Source organism: Echiichthys vipera (assembly GCF_963691815.1).
Source record: "Echiichthys vipera genome assembly, chromosome: 5".
Taxonomy (NCBI): Eukaryota; Metazoa; Chordata; class Actinopteri; order Perciformes; family Trachinidae; genus Echiichthys; species Echiichthys vipera.
The window spans coordinates 142,501-158,477 of record NC_139830.1 but is presented as its reverse complement, the minus strand read 5'-3'; the positions used below and the strand labels follow the sequence as shown (position 1 = coordinate 158,477).

At 51.8% G+C, this 15,977-nt stretch overlaps 1 protein-coding gene across 1 annotated transcript in view; it reads left to right on the top strand.

Annotated features, from left to right (window-relative positions):
* Positions 1–183: 183 nt before the first annotated feature.
* The window catches only part of masp1 (MBL associated serine protease 1), a gene marked incomplete at both ends in the record, with an annotated part of 20,877 nt that continues 5,083 nt past the window's right edge, over positions 184–15,977 (top strand). The window contains 7 exons of the mRNA XM_083914136.1: positions 184–342; positions 697–874; positions 3,659–3,790; positions 8,275–8,471; positions 8,791–8,938; positions 9,367–9,482; positions 11,322–11,406. Of these exons, the coding sequence (XP_083770262.1) occupies positions 184–342; positions 697–874; positions 3,659–3,790; positions 8,275–8,471; positions 8,791–8,938; positions 9,367–9,482; positions 11,322–11,406 (1,015 nt within the window). The remainder of the gene's footprint in view (positions 343–696; positions 875–3,658; positions 3,791–8,274; positions 8,472–8,790; positions 8,939–9,366; positions 9,483–11,321; positions 11,407–15,977) is intronic.

The following is a 15,977-nucleotide window of genomic DNA, read 5'->3' as shown; positions in this document are numbered from 1 at the left end:
TCCGTGGCGTCCCCCGTGTCCGTGGCGTCCCCCGTGTCCGTGGCGTCCCCCGTGCCCGTGGCGTCCCCCGTGCCCGTGGCGTCCCCCGTGCCCGTGGCGTCCCCCGTGCCCGTGGCGTCCCCCGTGCCCGTGGCGTCCCCCGTGCCCGTGGCGTCCCCCGTGCCCGTGGCGGCGGGCGCTCAGATGTACGGGACTCTGCAGTCCCCAGACTTCCCGGAGCCGTACCCTCGGGACACGGAGCTGCGCTGGAACATCAGCGTCCCCCGAGGGTTCAGGGTCCAGGTCCACTTCAGCCACTTCGACCTGGAGCCCTCGTACCGCTGCGAGTACGACTACGTCCAGGTGAGACCCGGGGCCAGGGGGGCAGGACCAGGACCAGGTCTGGACCAGGACCAGGTCTGGATCAGGACCAGGTCTGGACCAGGACCAGGTCTGGACCAGGACCAGGTCTGGATCAGGACCAGGACCAGGTCTGGACCAGGACCAGGTCTGGACCAGGACCAGGTCTGGATCAGGATCAGGTCTGGACCAGGACCAGGTCTGGATCAGGACCAGGTCTGGACCAGGACCAGGTCTGGACCAGGACCAGGTCTGGATCAGGACCAGGTCTGGACCAGGACCAGGTCTGGACCAGGACCAGGTCTGGATCAGGACCAGGTCTGGACCAGGACCAGGTCTGACTGTGGCGTGTTGCAGGTGGAGGCGGATGGCGAGCTGCTGGCGTTGTTCTGCGGTCTGGAGCAGACGGACACGGAGGCGGTCCCGGCTCAGCGGATCATCGCTTCACCCAGAAACTCCGTCAGCGTCGTCTTCGTCTCCGACTTCTCCAACGAGGAACGCCACGCCGGCTTCAGGGCGCACTACAGCGCCGTGGGTGAGTCGCACGCCCTCCATCACCCTCCGTCACCCTCCAACACCCTCCGTCACCCTCCATCACCCTCCAACACCCCCCATCACCCTCCAACACCCTCCATCACCCTCCAACACCCTCCATCACCCTCCATCACCCTCCAACACCCTCCATCACCCTCCAACACCCTCCATCACCCTCCATCACCCTCCAACACCCTCCATCACCCTCCAACACCCCCCATCACCCTCCATCACCCTCCATCACCCTCCAACACCCTCCATCACCCTCCAACACCCTCCATCACCCTCCAACACCCTCCATCACCCTCCATCACCCTCCAACACCCCCATCACCCTCCAACACCCCCCATCACCCTCCAACACCCTCCATCACCCTCCATCACCCTCCAACACCCTCCATCACCCTCCAACACCCCCCATCACCCTCCATCACCCTCCATCACCCTCCAACACCCTCCATCACCCTCCAACACCCTCCATCACCCTCCAACACCCCCCATCACCCTCCATCACCCTCCATCACCCTCCAACACCCTCCAACACCCTCCATCACCCTCCATCACCCTCCAACACCCTCCGTCACCCTCCATCACCCTCCATCACCCTCCAACACCCTCCAACACCCTCCATCACCCTCCAACACCCCCCATCACCCTCCAACACCCTCCATCACCCTCCATCACCCCCCATCACCCTCCAACACCCTCCATCACCCTCCAACACCCTCCAACACCCTCCAACACCCTCCATCACCCTCCATCACCCTCCATCACCCTCCAACACCCCCCATCACCCTCCAACACCCTCCATCACCCTCCATCACCCTCCAACACCCCCCATCACCCTCCAACACCCTCCATCACACTCCATCACCCTCCATCACCCTCCATCACCCTCCAACACCCTCCAACACCCTCCAACACCCTCCATCACCCTCCAACACCCCCCATCACCCTCCATCACCCTCCATCACCCTCCATCACCCTCCATCACCCTCCATCACCCTCCAACACCCTCCATCACCCTCCAACACCCTCCATCACCCTCCATCACCCTCCATCACCCTCCATCACCCTCCAACACCCTCCATCACCCTCCATCACCCTCCATCACCCTCCAACAACCTCCAACACCCTCCAACACCCTCCATCACCCTCCATCACCCTCCAACACCCTCCAACACCCTCCATCACCCTCCATCACCCTCCATCACCCTCCAACACCCTCCAACACCCTCCAACACCCCCCATCACCCTCCATCACCCTCCATCACCCTCCATCACCCTCCAACACCCTCCAACACCCTCCAACACCCTCCATCACCCTCCAACACCCTCCATCACCCTCCATCACCCTCCAACACCCTCCAACACCCTCCAACACCCCCCATCACCCTCCATCACCCTCCATCACCCTCCAACACCCTCCATCACCCTCCAACACCATCCATCACCCTCCATCACCCTCCATCACCCTCCAACACCCTCCATCACCCTCCATCACCCTCCATCACCCTCCATCACCCTCCATCACCCTCCAACACCCTCCAACACCCTCCATCACCCTCCATCACCCTCCAACACCCTCCATCACCCTCCATCACCCTCCAACACCCTCCATCACCCTCCATCACCCTCCAACACCCTCCAACACCCTCCAACACCCTCCATCACCCTCCAACACCCTCCATCACCCTCAGACACCATCCATCACCCTCCATCACCCTCCATCACCCTCCATCACCCTCCAACACCCTCCATCACCCTCCATCACCCTCCATCACCCTCCATCACCCTCCATCACCCTCCAACACCCTCCAACACCCTCCATCACCCTCCAACACCCTCCATCACCCTCCAACACCCTCCAACACCCTCCAACACCCTCCATCACCCTCCATCACCCTCCAACACCCTCCATCACCCTCCATCACCCTCCAACACCCTCCAACACCCTCCAACACCCTCCATCACCCTCCATCACCCTCCAACACCCTCCATCACCCTCCATCACCCCCCATCACCCTCCATCACCCTCCATCACCCTCCATCACCCTCAGACACCCTGAGTTAACAACACCAGTAAACAAACACCAGTAAACAAAGGTGTGAGTAAACAAAGGTGTGTGTGAGTAAACAAAGGTGTGTGTGAGTAAACAAAGGTGTGTGTGAGTAAACAAAGGTGTGTGTGAGTAAACAAAGGTGTGTGTGAGTAAACAAAGGTGTGTGTGAGTAAACAAAGGTGTGTGAGTAAACAAACATGTGTGAGTAAACAAACATGTGTGAGTAAACAAAGGTGTGTGTGAGTAAACAAACATGTGTGAGTAAACAAAGGTGTGTGTGAGTAAACAAACATGTGTGAGTAAACAAAGGTGTGAGTAAACAAACATGTGTGAGTAAACAAAGGTGTGAGTAAACAAACATGTGTGAGTAAACAAACATGTGTGAGTAAACAAACATGTGTGAGTAAACAAAGGTGTGTGTGAGTAAACAAAGGTGTGAGTAAACAAACATGTGTGAGTAAACAAAGGTGTGTGTGAGTAAACAAAGGTGTGTGTGAGTAAACAAAGGTGTGTGTGAGTAAACAAAGGTGTGTGTGAGTAAACAAAGGTGTGTGTGAGTAAACAAAGGTGTGTGTGTGAGTAAACAAAGGTGTGTGTGAGTAAACAAAGGTGTGTGTGAGTAAACAAAGGTGTGTGTGAGTAAACAAAGGTGTGTGTGTGAGTAAACAAAGGTGTGTGTGAGTAAACAAAGGTGTGTGAGTAAACAAAGGTGTGTGTCCTCAGACGTGGACGAGTGCAGCGAGCGGCCCGATGAAAACCTGCTCTGTGATCATTTCTGTCACAACTACATCGGAGGCTTCTACTGCTCCTGTCGCTACGGTTACCTGCTGCACCATGACAACCGCACCTGCACAGGTGAGCTGATACCTGACCACCTGATCACCTGATCACCTGATCACCTAACAACCGATCACTGATCACCTGACCACTGTTCAGTGACCACCTGATCAGTTATAATCCATCCTAAATGAGTAACAGTGATAACTTTGACTCTTTGACCTAAAATAACCCAGGAATGTAAATCCTGCTGAATCTCATTTAACCTGCAGCAACGAGTTCATTTGTTAAGTCACAGTCAGTCTGAGATCCACAAACATCCGGGTACATGGAGAACCCTGGAGAACCCTGGAGAACCCTGGAGGGGTGAGATCCAGGCTCCAGAGGATGAGACCCAGACGTTAATGGGTCAGAGGTGACCCAGAGGAGGAGAGAGCCCGTGTTGTTTACAGATGGATTAGGGGTCGTGTGATGGTGAAGTGATATGAGTTGACCTCACACACACACACACACACACACACACACACACACACACACACACACACACACACACACACACACACACACACACACACACACACACACACACACACACACACACACACACACACACACACACACACACACACTAATCCTCTCAGCAGTTCAAACCAGTTTCCTCGTGTTTCAGCAGATTTGAATTCCAGCAGCTGATCTTCAGGTCCAGTGTTCCTCAGGTCCTGTGTTCCTCAGGTCCTGTGTTCCTCAGGTCCTGTGTTCCTCAGGTCCTGTTCTTCAGGTCCTGTGTTCTTCAGGTCCTGTGTTCCTCAGGTCCTGTGTTCCTCAGGTCCTGTTCCTCAGGTCCCGTGTTCCTCAGGTCCTGTGTTCCTCAGGTCCTGTGTTCCTCAGGTCCTGTGTTCTTCAGGTCCTGTTCCTCAGGTCCTGTTCCTCAGGTCCCGTGTTCTTCAGGTCCTGTGTTCTTCAGGTCCTGTGTTCCTCAGGTCCTGTGTTCTTCAGGTCCTGTGTTCCTCAGGTCCTGTTCCTCAGGTCCTGTGTTCCTCAGGTCCTGTGTTCCTCAGGTCCTGTGTTCCTCAGGTCCTGTGTTCCTCAGGTCCTGTGTTCCTCAGGTCCTGTGTTCCTCAGGTCCTGTGTTCCTCAGGTCCTGTTCTTCAGGTCCTGTTCTTCAGATCCTGTGTTCTTCAGGTCCTGTGTTCCTCAGGTCCTGTTCCTCAGGTCCTGTGTTCTTCAGGTCCTGTTCCTCAGGTCCTGTGTTCTTCAGGTCCTGTTCCTCAGGTCCTGTGTTCCTCAGGTCCTGTGTTCTTCAGGTCCTGTGTTCCTCAGGTCCTGTGTTCTTCAGGTCCTGTTCCTCAGGTCCTGTGTTCCTCAGGTCCTGTGTTCTTCAGGTCCTGTGTTCTTCAGGTCCTGTGTTCCTCAGGTCCTGTGTTCCTCAGGTCCTGTTCCTCAGGTCCTGTTCCTCAGGTCCTGTGTTCCTCAGGTCCTGTTCCTCAGGTCCTGTGTTCCTCAGGTCCTGTTCCTCAGGTCCTGTGTTCTTCAGGTCCCGTGTTCCTCAGGTCCTGTTCCTCAGGTCCTGTGTTCCTCAGGTCCTGTGTTCCTCAGGTCCTGTGTTCTTCAGGTCCTGTGTTCCTCAGGTCCTGTTCCTCAGGTCCTGTGTTCCTCAGGTCCTGTTCCTCAGGTCCTGTGTTCTTCAGGTCCTGTGTTCTTCAGGTCCTGTGTTCCTCAGGTCCTGTGTTCCTCAGGTCCTGTGTTCCTCAGGTCCTGTGTTCCTCAGGTCCTGTTCCTCAGGTCCTGTGTTCCTCAGGTCCTGTTCCTCAGGTCCTGTGTTCCTCAGGTCCTGTGTTCCTCAGGTCCTGTGTTCCTCAGGTCCTGTGTTCCTCAGGTCCCGTGTTCCTCAGGTCCTGTTCCTCAGGTCCTGTGTTCTTCAGGTCCTGTTCTTCAGGTCCTGTGTTCCTCAGGTCCTGTGTTATGAACCCATTAGCACCTGTTAGCACCTGTTAGCTCATGTTAGCTCATGTTAGCGCCTGTTAGCACCTGTTAGCACCTGCTAGCTGTGTTGACGTCATCACTGCTACGATAACACTCAACGCGTCCAGCAGCTTCAGTTACAAAGTGTCGACACGTGACAGAACACGCAGACTCCTCCTGAGCAGGAGCGAGGGGACCCTCATCCCTAACAGGAGCAGGACGCCATGAGCCGGGACGAAGGGTCCGACCCCCCGTCACACACCTGGACCCGTCCTCCAGGGGGCGTGGCCTGTTCAGGTTCGGTCACCTGATACAGACCGGCACGTCTGAACCTGTGAGCGAGGAAAGATCTGCACTTATCTGTCGTTAAAAGAGAAACTCAAACAAACGAATGCTAACATGGCTACATGCTAACCTAGCTACATGCTAACGTAGCTACACGCTAACCTAGTCAGGGAAAGATGCATCTTGGTTCAGGTTAATTTCTTCGTGTGTGTGTGTGTGTGTCCCTGTGTGTCTGTGTGTGTGTGTGTGTGTGTCCCTGTGTGTGTGTGTGTGTGTGTCCCTGTGCGTGTGTGTGTGTGTGTGTGTGTGTGTGTCCCTGTGTGTGTGTGTGTGTGTGTCCCTGTGCGTGTGTGTGTGTGCGTGTGCGTGCGCGCGCGTGTGTGTGCGCGTGTGTGTGTGTGTGTGTGTGTGTCTGTGTGTGTGTGTGTGTGTGTGTGCGTGTGTCTGTGTGTGTGTGTGTGTGTGTGCGTGTGTGTGTGTGTGTGTGTGTGTGCGTGCGTGTGCGTGTGTCTGTGTGTGCGTGTGTGTGTGTGTGTGTGTGTGTGTGTGTGTGTGTGTGTGTGTGTGTGTGTGTGTGTGTGTGTGTGTGTGTGTGTGTGTGTGTCTGGACTCTAACCTCTCTCTGACTGATAGCAGCAGCTGCTGATTGTGGCAAATATTTACATTTTCTGAATGTTTCAGTGTGGAGGAGGATCACACACACACACACACACAGACACATACACATACACATACACACACACACACACACACACACACACACACACACACACACACACATAGTTGTGCAGCACAACTACCCGTCTGTTCAGTGACCCAACACCCTTTCAAAATAAGAGTTCTGGGTCCAAACAAACGGAACCAAGGTCCGAACATGTGAAGGATCAGGATCAGGATCAGGATCAGGATCAGGACCAGGATCAGGATCAGGATCAGGACCAGGATCAGGACCAGGATCAGGATCAGGATCAGGACCAGGATCAGGATCAGGATCAGGATCAGGACCAGGATCAGGATCAGGACCAGGATCAGGATCAGGACCAGGATCAGGACCAGGATCAGGATCAGGATCAGGACCAGGATCAGGATCAGGATCAGGATCAGGATCAGGACCAGGACCAGGATCAGGATCAGGACCAGGATCAGGACCAGGATCAGGACCAGGACCAGGACCAGGACCAGGATCAGGATCAGGACCAGGACCAGGACCAGGACCAGGACCAGGATCAGGATCAGCTCTGTGCTCAGTCAGAAAGAGGTCAAAGGTCAATGATGATGTTTTTAAAACTGTTCAAACAACGGGAACACCAGGCTCCAACAGGAAGTCTTATTCTGAAAGGGTGTTAGGTCAGCAACGGGAACACCAGGCTCCAACAGGAAGTCTTATTCTGAAAGGGTGTTAGGTCCCCGTGTGGTCTGGACCCTGGGGCTCCTGGTCTCAGAGGGGCCGGACTAAGAACGGTTCACAGAGACTCTACGGACGAACGAGGACCAGAGACCCTGCCCGGAGGAAGACCGGGGGCCCCGTCTGGAGCCAGACCCAGGCCGAGGGCTCGCCGGCGAGCGCCTGTTGGCCGGGTTTGAAAAAGTGACGTGGCCCCTCCCCCCTCTCCATCCTGTGCCCCCCCCCCCCCCCCCCCCCCTCTCCATCCTGTGGCCCCTCCCCTCTCCATCCTGTGGGCCCCCCACTCACAGGAGGAGCCTCTGGGGTCGGGGCGCTGCTGCACGGGGGGCAGTGAGGGTGAGGGGCCTGGAGGGTCCAGACCCGGGCAGCAGAGGCTCTGGGGACGTGGAGCGTCTCCTCTCTGTGGGGGAAGGAGCCGGAGCTTGTGAGGGAGGTGGAGCTCCCAGTTAGATCTGGGGGGGCTCACCTCCACACACAGTCTGGATCTGGACCCGTGCTCCTGGATAGGGGCTGGACCCTGGTCTTCTCTGGAGGGGCCCAGGGTGTGAGGGGCCGGGCGGGTGTGGGGAGACTCTCAAACCCCCGGCTGAGCGCCGCGGTGTTGGAGTTGACCCCGGTGGACCAGAGGGTGGCCTCCTTACGCCTGCGGGTGGTGGGGGGGGGGGCTCTCAAACCCCCGGCTGGGGAAGGCAAAGCTCTGGATCCCCCCCTCACCTGTGTGTGTGTGTGTCCCTGTGTGTGTGTGTGTGTGTGTGTGTCCCTGTGTGTGTGTGTGTGTGTCTGTGTGTCTGTGTGTGTTTGTCTGTGTGTCTGTGTGTGTGTGTGTGTGTGTGTGTGTGTGTGTGTGTGTGTCTCTGTGCGTGTGTGTGTGTGTGTGTGTGTGTGTGTGTGTGTGTGTGTGTGTGTGCAGTGGAGTGCAGTGGCGGTGTGTTCAGGGAACGCTCCGGCGTCCTGAGCAGCGTGGAGTTCCCGTCTCCGTACCCAAAGAGCTCTGAGTGTTCGTACCGGATCGAGGTGGAGCCGGGCTTCAGGCTCAGCCTCCGGTTCGATCCCCGCTTCGACGTGGAGGACCACCCCGACGTCCGCTGCCCCTACGACCACGTGACGGTGAGCACGCCGCACACACACCTGGGCACGGGGCAGACCACGCCCCCTGCTGGTTCTGACCGTGTGTGTGTGTGTGTGTGTGTCTGTGTGTGTGTGTGTCTGTGTGTGTGTGTGTGTGTGTGTGTGTGTGTGTCTGTGTGTGTGTGTCTGTGTGTGTCCCTGTGTGTCTGTGTGTGTGTGTCTGTGTGTGTCCCTGTGTGTGTGTGTGTGTGTGTGTGTGTGTGTGTGTGTGTGTGTGTGTGTGTGTGTGTGTCTGTGTGTGTGTGTGTGTGTGTGTGTGTGTGTGTCTGTTGTGTCCCTGTGTGTGTGTGTGTGTCAGGTGTCAGCAGGCAGCAGACTCTGGGGTCCCTTCTGTGGCCTCGTGTCTCCAGGTGAGATCCAGACCAACAGTCACGTCGTCACCGTGTCGTTCCACAGCGACGACTCCGGAGAGAACCAGGGCTGGAGCCTCACATACACAACTACAGGTAACACACACACACACACACACACACACACACACACACACACACACACACACACAGACACACACACACACACACACACACACACAGACAACAGACACACAACAGACACACACACACACACACACACACACACACACACACAACATACAACAGACACACACACACACAGACACACACACACAGACACACACACACACACACACACACACACACACACACAGACACAGACACACACACACACACACACACAGGGACACACACACACACACACAGGGACACACACACACACACACACACACACACACACACACACACACACACACACAGACACACACACACACACACACACACACACAGGGACACACACACACACACACACACACACACACACACACACTCAGCAGTGAGCTTTTATTTTGTCGTGACAGGAAGTACGTGTCCAGCACCTGAAGCTCCAGCCAATGGCGTGCTGAGCCCCGTCCAATCAGAGTACAGCTTCAGAGAGCACGTGCTGCTCAGCTGTTCCCATGGTTACAGGCTGAAGGTAGACACACTTCCTGTTGTTACATCACTTCCTGTTGTTACATCACGTCCTGTTGTTACATCACTTCCTGTTGTTAAACACTTCCTGTTGTTAGACACTTCCTGTTGTCAGACACTTCCTGTTGTTAAACACTTCCTGTTGTTACATCACGTCCTGTTGTTAAACACTTCCTGTTGTTACATCACTTCCTGTTGTTAGACACTTCCTGTTGTTACATCACTTCCTGTTGTTAGACACTTCCTGTTGTTACGTCACTTCCTGTTGTTAAACACTTCCTGTTGTTAGACACTTCCTGTTGTTACATCACTTCCTGTTGTTACATCACTTCCTGTTGTTACATCACTTCCTGTTGTTAAACACTTCCTGTTGTTGAACACTTCCTGTTGTTATATCACTTCCTGTTGTTAAACACTTCCTGTTGTTAGACACTTCCTGTTGTTACATCACTTCCTGTTGTTAAACACTTCCTGTTGTTAGACACTTCCTGTTGTCAGACACTTCCTGTTGTTAAACACTTCCTGTTGTTACATCACGTCCTGTTGTTAAACACTTCCTGTTGTTACATCACTTCCTGTTGTTAGACACTTCCTGTTGTTACATCACTTCCTGTTGTTAGACACTTCCTGTTGTTACGTCACTTCCTGTTGTTAAACACTTCCTGTTGTTAGACACTTCCTGTTGTTACATCACTTCCTGTTGTTACATCACTTCCTGTTGTTACATCACTTCCTGTTGTTAAACACTTCCTGTTGTTGAACACTTCCTGTTGTTATATCACTTCCTGTTGTTAAACACTTCCTGTTGTTAGACACTTCCTGTTGTTACATCACTTCCTGTTGTTACATCACTTCCTGTTGTTACATCACTTCCTGTTGTTAAACACTTCCTGTTGTTAAACACTTCCTGTTGTTGAACACTTCCTGTTGTTACATCACTTCCTGTTGTTAAGTCACTGCTGAAGAACACGACTCTGCTGCGTCAGCAAAACTGTCATTCACTTATGTTTACACGACTGTGTCTCTGTGTCCTTGTATCTCTGTCTCCTTGTCTCTTTGTGTCTTTGTCTCCTTGTGTCCCTCTGTCTCTTTGTCTCCTTGTGTCTCTTTGTCTCCTTGTGTCTCTTTGTCTCCTTGTGTCTTTGTGTCCTTGTGTCTCTTTGTCTCCTTGTGTCTCTTTGTCTCCTTGTGTCTTTGTGTCCTTGTGTCTCTTTGTCTCCTTGTGTCTCTTTGTGTCCTTGTGTCTCTTTGTCTCCTTGTGTCTCTTTGTCTCCTTGTGTCTTTGTGTCCTTGTGTCTCTTTGTCTCCTTGTGTCTCTTTGTGTCCTTGTGTCTCTTTGTCTCCTTGTGTCTCTTTGTCTCCTTGTGTCTCTTTGTCTCCTTGTGTCTTTGTGTCCTTGTGTCTCTTTGTCTCCTTGTGTCTCTTTGTCTCCTTGTGTCTTTGTGTCCTTGTGTCTCTTTGTCTCCTTGTGTCTCTTTGTCTCCTTGTGTCTCTTTGTCTCCTTGTGTCTTTGTGTCCTTGTGTCTCTTTGTGTCTCCTTGTCTCTCTGTATCTCTGTCTCTTTGTCTCCTTGTCTCTTTGTCTCTGTTTCTCTGTCTCTCTGTATCTCTGTCTCCTTGTCTCCTTGTCTCCTTGTCTCCTTGTCTCTTTGTCTCCTTGTCTCTTTGTCTCTGTATCTCTGTCTCTCTGTATCTCTGTCTCCTTGTCTCCTTGTCTCTTTGTCTCTCTGTATCTTCGTCTCTCTGTCTCATTGTCTCTTTGTCTCCTTGTCTCTTTGTCTCTCTGTATCTTCGTCTCTCTGTCTCATTGTCTCTTCGTCTCTTTGTCTCCTTGTCTCTCTGAGGTTGAGGACGGACGGACTCTGGATCATTATCAGATGCAGTGTGAGTCTGACGGCTCGTGGAGCGGACGTCCTCCAGCGTGTCACAGTAAGAACACGTCCCCCGAGTGTCACAGTAAGAACACGTCCTCCAGCGTGTCACAGTAAGAACACGTCCCCCGAGTCTCACAGTATAACACGTCCCCCGAGTGTCACAGTATAACACGTCCCCCGAGTGTCACAGTATAACATGTCCTCCAGCGTGTCACAGTATAACACGTCCCCCGAGTGTCACAGTATAACACGTCCTCCAGCGTGTCACAGTAAGAACACGTCCCCCGAGTCTCACAGTATAACACGTCCCCCGAGTGTCACAGTATAACACGTCCCCCGAGTGTCACAGTATAACATGTCCTCCAGCGTGTCACAGTATAACACGTCCCCCGAGTGTCACAGTATAACACGTCCTCCAGCGTGTCACAGTAAGAACACGTCCCCCGAGTGTCACAGTATAACACGTCCTCCAGCGTGTCACAGTAAGAACACGTCCCCCGAGTGTCACAGTATAACACGTCCTCCAGCGTGTCACAGTAAGAACATGTCCCCCGAGTGTCACAGTATAACATGTCCTCCAGCGTGTCACAGTATAACACGTCCTCCAGCGTGTCACAGTATAACACGTCCCCCGAGTGTCACAGTATAACACGTCCTCCAGCGTGTCACAGTATAACATGTCCTCCAGCGTGTCACAGTAAGAACACGTCCCCCGAGTGTCACAGTATAACACGTCCCCCGAGTGTCACAGTAAGAACACGTCCCCCGAGTGTCACAGTATAACACGTCCTCCAGCGTGTCACATTAAGAACACGTCCCCCGAGTGTCACAGTATAACACGTCCTCCAGCGTGTCACAGTATAACACGTCCCCCGAGTGTCACAGTATAACATGTCCTCCAGCGTGTCACAGTATAACACGTCCCCCGAGTGTCACAGTATAACACGTCCTCCAGCGTGTCACAGTAAGAACACGTCCCCCGAGTGTCACAGTATAACACGTCCTCCAGCGTGTCACAGTATAACACGTCCTCCAGCGTGTCACAGTAAGAACACGTCCCCCGAGTGTCACAGTATAACACGTCCCCCGAGTGTCACAGTATAACACGTCCTCCAGCGTGTCACAGTAAGAACACGTCCCCCGAGTGTCACAGTATAACACGTCCTCCAGCGTGTCACAGTAAGAACATGTCCCCCGAGTGTCACAGTATAACACGTCCTCCAGCGTGTCACAGTATAACACGTCCCCCGAGTGTCACAGTAAGAACACGTCCTCCAGCGTGTCACAGTATAACACGTCCCCCGAGTGTCACAGTAAGAACACGTCCCCCGAGTGTCACAGTATAACACGTCCTCCAGCGTGTCACAGTAAGAACACGTCCCCCGAGTGTCACAGTATAACACGTCCCCCGACTGTCACAGTAAGAACACGTCCTCCAGCGTGTCACAGTAAGAACACGTCCCCCGAGTGTCACAGTATAACACGTCCCCCGAGTGTCACAGTATAACACGTCCCCCGAGTGTCACAGTAAGAACACGTCCCCCGAGTGTCACAGTAGAACACGTCCCCCGAGTGTCACAGTAGAACACGTCCCCCGAGTGTCACAGTAGAACACGTCCCCCGAGTGTCACAGTATAACACGTCCCCCGAGTGTCACAGTAAGAACACGTCCCCCGAGTGTCACAGTATAACACGTCCCCCGAGTGTCACAGTATAACACGTCCCCCGAGTGTCCCTCCGCTCGTCTCTGGACTAACTACACGTTCACTAACTCTGTTTATATAAACATATATATATATACTTCCTGTTTATGAGCAGAGGTGAGGATGTACTTCCTGTTTATGAGCAGAAGTGAGGATGTACTTCCTGTTTTGTGAGCAGAGGTGAGGATGAACTTCCTGTTTTGTGAGCAGAGGTGAGGATGAACTTCCTGTTTATGAGCAGAAGTGAGGATGTACTTCCTGTTTATGAGCAGAGGTGAGGATGAACTTCCTGTTTTGTGAGCAGAGGTGAGGATGAACTTCCTGTTTTGTGAGGATGAACTTCCTGTTTGTGAGCAGAGGTGAGGATGATCTTCCTGTTTTGTGAGGATGAACTTCCTGTTTTGTGAGCAGAGGTGAGGATGAACTTCCTGTTTATGAGCAGAGGTGATTATGAACTTCCTGTTTGTGAGCAGAGGTGAGGATGAACTTCCTGTTTATGAGCAGAGGTGAGGATGAACTTCCTGTTTGTGAGCAGAGGTGAGGATGAACTTCCTGTTTTGTGAGCAGAGGTGAGGATGAACTTCCTGTTTATGAGCAGAGGTGAGGATGAACTTCCTGTTTATGAGCAGAGGTGAGGATGAACTTCCTGTTTATGAGCAGAGGTGAGGATGAACTTCCTGTTTGTGAGCAGAGGTGAGGATGAACTTCCTGTTTTGTGAGCAGAGGTGAGGATGATCTTCCTGTTTATGAGCAGAGGTGAGGATGAACTTCCTGTTTTGTGAGGATGAACTTCCTGTTTGTGAGGATGAACTTCCTGTTTTGTGAGCAGAGGTGAGGATGAACTTCCTGTTTTGTGAGGATGAACTTCCTGTTTATGAGCAGAGGTGAGGATGAACTTCCTGTTTTGTGAGGATGAACTTCCTGTTTTGTGAGGATGAACTTCCTGTTTTGTGAGGATGAACTTCCTGTTTTGTGAGGATGAACTTCCTGTTTTGTGAGGATGAACTTCCTGTTTTGTGAGGATGTACTTCCTGTTTATGAGCAGAGGTGAGGATGAACTTCCTGTTTTGTGAGGATGAACTTCCTGTTTTGTGAGGATGAACTTCCTGTTTTGTGAGGATGAACTTCCTGTTTTGTGAGGATGAACTTCCTGTTTTGTGAGGATGAACTTCCTGTTTTGTGAGCAGAGGTGAGGATGAACTTCCTGTTTATGAGCAGAGGTGAGGATGAACTTCCTGTTTATGAGCAGAGGTGAGGATGAACTTCCTGTTTATGAGCAGAGGTGAGGATGAACTTCCTGTTTATGAGCAGAGGTGAGGATGAACTTCCTGTTTATGAGCAGAGGTGAGGATGAACTTCCTGTTTTGTGAGCAGAGGTGAGGATGAACTTCCTGTTTTGTGAGGATGAACTTCCTGTTTATGAGCAGAGGTGAGGATGAACTTCCTGTTTTGTGAGGATGAACTTCCTGTTTATGAGCAGAGGTGAGGATGAACTTCCTGTTTTGTGAGGATGAACTTCCTGTTTATGAGCAGAGGTGAGGATGAACTTCCTGTTTTGTGAGGATGAACTTCCTGTTTTGTGAGCAGAGGTGAGGATGAACTTCCTGTTTTATGAGGATGAACTTCCTGTTTATGAGCAGAGGTGAGGATGAACTTCCTGTTTTGTGAGGATGAACTTCCTGTTTTGTGAGGATGAACTTCCTGTTTTGTGAGGATGAACTTCCTGTTTATGAGCAGAGGTGAGGATGAACTTCCTGTGTTGTGAGGATGAACTTCCTGTTTTGTGAGGATGAACTTCCTGTTTTGTGAGGATGAACTTCCTGTTTTGTGTCTCTGTAGAAACAGACTCTGGGAGGAGGAGGCGGGCTCTGTCCAGCAGCTTAACCAATCACAGTCCAGAGTAGTCAGAGACTGATTCTGATTGGCCGACGGACTTAAAAGAGTTTTCAAATAAAACAAATGAAAACAGAATCTGCAGTCGTGTCTTTGATGTTAATAATAACAATTATAATTATATTAATATTAATAATAATAGTAATAATAATAATGTGTTAAAGCTGCTCGATGACATCACAGAAACAATCAGACATCAGGACCAATGAGATTTCACCGTTTGAACAACACCAGTGACGCAGCTCTAACACTGATGATCATCCTGCTGAAAGAACATAAATAATAATAATCTTTATATAAATATTCAGTATTCGTCTCTGTGGAGGACGCCTCTCTGCAGCGTCTGGTTATTAACGATGATAATAAAGTTTATATTAATGTTTCATCTCTGGTTCATATTTTAATAAAGTCACTTTAATAAACTTTAAATCAACATTCGACACTTTCAGACGTTTATTTAACGTCATTTAAAAAACATCCTGATTAATAAAATTAATAATCACTGATATAATATATCAACATGTTTCACTGTGAAACATCATTCATACACATTTATCTCCTCTCTCCTCACACTGACAGATGATTGGTCCTCTCTCTTCACACTGACAGCTGATTGGTCCTCTCTCTCTCCTCACACTGACAGCTGATTGGTCCTCTCTCCTCACACTGACAGCTGATTGGTCCTCTCTCTCTGCACACAGACAGCTGATTGGTCCTCTCTCTTCACACTGACAGCTGATTGGTCCTCTCTCTTCACACTGACAGCTGATTGGTCCTCTCTCTCTTCACACTGACAGCTGATTGGTCCTCTCTCTCTTCACACTGACAGCTGATTGGTCCTCTCTCTGCACACTGACAGCTGATTGGTCCTCTCTCTTCACACTGACAGCTGATTGGTCCTCTCGCTCTTCACACTGACAGCTGATTGGTCCTCTCTCTCTTCACACTGACAGCTGATTGGTCCTCGCTCTTTACACTGACAGCTGATTGGTCCTCTCTCTTCACACTGACAGCTGATTGGTCCTCTCTC